Source organism: Acartia tonsa, chromosome 7 (assembly GCF_053477335.1).
Source record: "Acartia tonsa isolate MP-2025a chromosome 7, ASM5347733v1, whole genome shotgun sequence".
NCBI classification, from domain to species: Eukaryota; Metazoa; Arthropoda; class Copepoda; order Calanoida; family Acartiidae; genus Acartia; species Acartia tonsa.
The window spans coordinates 43,757,821-43,762,785 of NC_137266.1; the positions used below are offsets into that span (position 1 = coordinate 43,757,821).

Consider the following 4,965-nt stretch of genomic DNA (forward strand, 5'->3'; position numbering starts at 1 on the left):
AATACTAAGTTCTGTAAATGAAAGGCCAGGTAGATTTTTTTATTTCAATTTAAAAAAGTAGTGATTAAAACTAATTTTATATCTATTCAGGGTGGATACACGAACCCTTGCAGATTATGAAAGAGAGATACATGGACTCAGGTCTGCTATGGAAACTTTACAGGTAAATATTGAATTTTTTTCTCTCTAATTATTCAATTATGAACGTTTTTTCTGCAACATTGATAAAGATACAAAGATATTAATGAGAAAAAAACTCTTTCTGGATAGTTTTAAATTGCATGATGAAAAAATGACTTTCATTGTTAAAATTTTAAGGTTAAGCTGTCTGACGCAGAAAGAAAGCTGCAAGAGCAGCAGGCTAACGGCTCCACGTCTGCCAGCAGCGACAGAAGCAGCTCGTCAACGTCTAGCGGCACAGCTGGCAGCCATGAGCCACATGATCGCGGCGATTCGCCGCAAGACCGCTCTTCAAGGTAAAAACACCCCTTTTTTTTCCTGGGAAGGAGGACACACTATGCTGTAAAATACACTGGTACCCATAGTTTAATTAGGTTGTTATAGTATTCATAGACTCAAAAACTTTGGGAACTCTTATTGAAATTTGATTGTTTGGTTCCAAACTAGTGCTGTCCGAACATTTAAACCGAGAATTTTAATCTACAAAAAAGGGTAATCTTATCTTATAGTCATTTACTGTCGTTCGTCGTATCCCTTGAAATCTCTGAATATTTTTATAGATTTTACCTGAAAGTTTGTATATGAAATTGAATTTAATTTCTTTTATTCTAGCACATTGACCGGTGGCGGTGAAGACAGGCGAAGAAGCGCGGGCAGTGCCAATGACCGGCGGAGCAGTGCGGGAAGTACTAATGACCGGCGGAGTAGTGCGGGTAGTGGTGGTCAACAGACGGTCATCTCCATCTCCGGTCACAACAAAGTCGACTACAGCCAATACAATAGGTAAACAAACTTTTAAGTCAATTAAGCCTTTGATCGTGCAACGTTTGTCTAGTTGTTCTAACCTGAGGTGGATTCTTTAAAAAAAATTGTTTTCGTGAAAAATCCACCAAAATCGCATTAAAAATCTACAAAAATTAATCAAAATTATAGAAGGGTTGTGAACATAAGATTATATTTAATTTTTGTAGATTTTTTTATGTGATTTACACGAAAACAATTTTGCCCCACTTAGCGATTAGTGGGGCAAATTTTTTAAAGAATCCACCTCAGTACTACATTCAAAAACATTGTACAACTGTTTTGCCAAAACATTCCACTTTATCTTTGAGTAGCAGCTGCATCCCCTAACATCTAGGGTATCTTTATTCGAAAGCGAAGGAGAGGGCAGAATAATAGCCTCAACCCATCCCAAGACCTAAATCTAGAAAACAAAATATCCTAAAACCCCCCAAAGGTTTTTATGAGGCTTCGTTTAAATCAAGAACTTATACAGTTCAAGAGTTCTCGAAATCTAAAGTTACGGGCATAAAACCTTACTACTGTATATAATAGGACATAAATTCTATAATCTACCTGACATAGCTGCAGTAGGAACCATTTTCAACTATCTATTTATGAATTAAGGGATGAGGAATTGAAGGATGGTGGCCATCTCCGCCGCCTAGTGAAGGACGAAGAGCACCTGCGCAGAGAGCATGACCTCATCAACAACATGGAGGACAAGGAACTAATGATCCTGCTCCAGCAGCGCAAGATTGCCGCGCTAGATGAGGCCAACACAAGGTGGGTTAATGTCTTCTTTGGTATGGATGTTTTTGGCGCGCTCTTTTGGAATATTGAGATTTTAAGTATTATCTTATTTGGCTGAATAATTTATTTGATTTTTGTCCATACAAAAGTGCATTAATAATAAATAGACTTTGATTTAGTAATAAGAATTTTAAACAAGTATTTGATTCTGTAAACATATGTAATAAATCCTATGACTTATAAAAGAATATAAAGGAAATAGTTACAGCTTCTGCAATATTTTGTAAAGTTGTGAGTAAAATCCAGTCAAATGCGCTTGTTAGGTCAAACAGTTCTTAAATAAGCATTTAATTATTCTATGTGTTTAAGAACAGTTAGAGTTAATAATCGCACATGACTTGAAGCTTGCTCACAATTTTCCGCAATATTGCAGAAGCTACTATTAACTTTTTAAATAAATTGATTAATTAAATTACTTTTATTTTGTTCTAGGTTGGTAACTGAATTGAACAAGATTGGTGAAAAGACTGGATATAAATTCAACAACAAAAAGGTAAAAAATTATTTTATAACATTAGTTTTTATGTTTTTACAATAACATACCTCCTTTTTACCATCTTATTTTTATTTTAAAAAAAAACTGGTTTCTAGCCCTTGAGGAAGCTTTAGCCCTGCGGGGCCCTTTTCTATTAGCTATTGCCCTTTGGCTCCTATTACTCAACCAAAAATTAGCATCAAAAATAAACTTTTATTAATACATTTTGATGTTTTCTGATGTTAAACAGTAGATTTATTTAATTCTCTAATAAACATTTTTTTAAACCAAATTTTTTTTCAGAAAATGTATGAACACGAGACCCCGAAGACTGTGGATGAACTTTTGGACTCTTTCAATGATACACCAGTGTAAAAATCACGTTTAAAAAAACTCTTTTTTTCACACATGTAAAAAAAATCACCAAACCTCTAAATTTTAAAATCCGCGAAATTTTTGTGATTAATAAAATGAAGACAAAATGTGACTAAACACTTAGATTTTTACAGTGACTGTAGCTTGAATCACTTATCTCTGGTATGCCCATATACAACATAGGTCAACCTATCTTATAGACAGGTATACCTAACATGTATGTGATTCCACTTAAACACAACAATGACCAGTTTTTTTTATGACTAATTGTAATATTGAGATTTTAATAACCTTTTTCATTGATAAGAAATTGGGATAAAAAGTTAGCGATTTTTATCGTTTTGATTAGTGTGAAATTAGGCTATAAAATAGTTTTTAAATAGGGGAAAAGTTTCAACACACAAACGTATTAGAAACAAATAAAATCCTTGATAAACTATCTCTGCTTCTTTTGAACATGACTTGATTTTAGTTTAGATTTTCCTCCATAGAGGGTGCTTTAAGTTGTAAGCCTATAATTATTGAATAATTGGCTTTAAAATAAAAATCGCCTTGATTGCAATTTTATTAAAAACTACCACCAAAAGTATTGATTACTTAACTAAATTAACGTTTTTGTACAAATCTATATAAGTTGAAAAAAGTGCTACATTTACAATTCTTCCTTTGACATTTAAGGAATTTGTCAGTTTTCTAAAGTAGAAATTAGCCCACTTCGCAAAACAAACTGTTTAAATATCCATATATTTATAGGTTTTATCATTGAAAATAGATGAATTATAAAACAAAAATAGCTTGTCTTTTAGCCAAACTTGGAAATAAAACCTGATTATTAATTTATTTAATTATTAAATCATTTGTATTATAAATTGTAATTATTTTCTACCATAGCTATATTTTTATTAGAAGATGGTACAAAATCATATTTAATAGTATTAATGTGATGTTTTTTTTTGCATAATATTAATTATAAATAGAAATTGTTAATTATTTGAATTATGTTATTGTACTTTCTGGAAGTTTCAGTAGACATTTCACGTTTCTCTGGAATTAGAGTTTGAAAAATATGAATTTTTTTATCCTGGATTTTATAGGCGGGGGGGAGGGAAGGGACATTGGACTGTAAATTATACTTGATCCTAAAGTTATACAAACACGTTTTCTTATCTGTAGGCTCAAAAACTTCATCAAACCTTGATTGAAACCCAGGTTTTTCATAGTTTTCAAGCTCATTTCCCAGTGAGGTGTGATTTTGCCAAAGAAAAGGGAAGTACAATAAGATAATTGAATAGCTTTGTTATTATTTGAGTTAGCTTTATAAACATATCATAGTCTAATCATAATATTTTATAATAAAGTATATGATCATAAATATTTTTTATTTATCCGTGTCAGTGTGTCTGTACGTTCAGTCAGTCTATATATAATACTAAGGAATGATTATCACTTTCTCAACCACTTATAAAGATAGACTTTATGGAAAACTGGCCATGGCGGCTTTGCCCCCTCCCAACAAAATAGCTTGAATCCACCGCAGGACCAGTATCTATAAATTCTCTGAAGAGTAGGTTCCATTCGGTTCAGCAGTTACCGGGATATCCCGCGCGGGATCATAAGTTTCAGAAAGACATAGATCTACTTAGCAATATAGATGAACTAAACACTTTTCTTTCTTTGGCATCTCTTTGGTACTTTTCATTAACCCTTACAGATCGGGGGGGGGGGGTCATATTGACCCCTCCCCCCTCTAGTTTTTTCAATGTCATTTTTTTTGTAGGTAAGATAGAGAGTTGTGTCTTCATGACTAAGTTTAGTAATTATACGTCGGCAAGAGTTGATCTTATAAGGATATCTGGTCTGTGTCGGTCGTGGCTTCCGGTCAAAGTCGGTTAGGTGGCACCAAATTTTAAAAAAAATTCTAAATAAATCTTTATTTCTACATTGTCTTTTGTGTATAAGGTAATGTATTATGAGAAAATCAAGCAACCTCTCCCTTCGCGCATGCGCACATTGGTACATCACAGCTGCACAGAAATCTCATGGAACAAGGCTACTCTGTGGTTTGAAATATCCATCCGTCTATCTGTTTGTATGGAACGGAATGGGGAAAATGTAAATTTCTCAGCTATTATTCAAGGTAGACAGCTGAAATTATTGGTGAAAATTCCCATGCAGTATGTAATTTATATTTGGTCTATTGGTCAATAGTATTGCTACAAGTACACATATTTATAAAAAAAATGTTTCGTGATTTTCTAATTTCTATGTTTTTTCAGGACATTGAACATCTGCTCTATAACTGACTGTGTTTTTTTAATTACAAAAAAACACTGACAATATTC

The 4,965-nt window shown here is 33.0% G+C and overlaps 1 protein-coding gene across 2 annotated transcripts in view; it reads left to right on the forward strand.

The window, feature by feature from the left end:
* The window catches only part of LOC145323816 (ras GTPase-activating protein raskol-like), a 122,664-nt gene extending 118,669 nt beyond the window's left edge, over window positions 1–3,995 (forward strand). For both annotated transcript variants that reach the window (XM_080166374.1, XM_080166372.1), the window contains exons 22-27: window positions 91–163; window positions 319–476; window positions 793–963; window positions 1,588–1,746; window positions 2,206–2,266; window positions 2,552–3,995. In XM_080166374.1, the coding sequence (XP_080022500.1) occupies window positions 91–163; window positions 319–476; window positions 793–963; window positions 1,588–1,746; window positions 2,206–2,266; window positions 2,552–2,623 (694 nt within the window). In that variant the 3' untranslated portion in view covers window positions 2,624–3,995. The remainder of the gene's footprint in view (window positions 1–90; window positions 164–318; window positions 477–792; window positions 964–1,587; window positions 1,747–2,205; window positions 2,267–2,551) is intronic.
* Window positions 3,996–4,965: the final 970 nt, after the last annotated feature.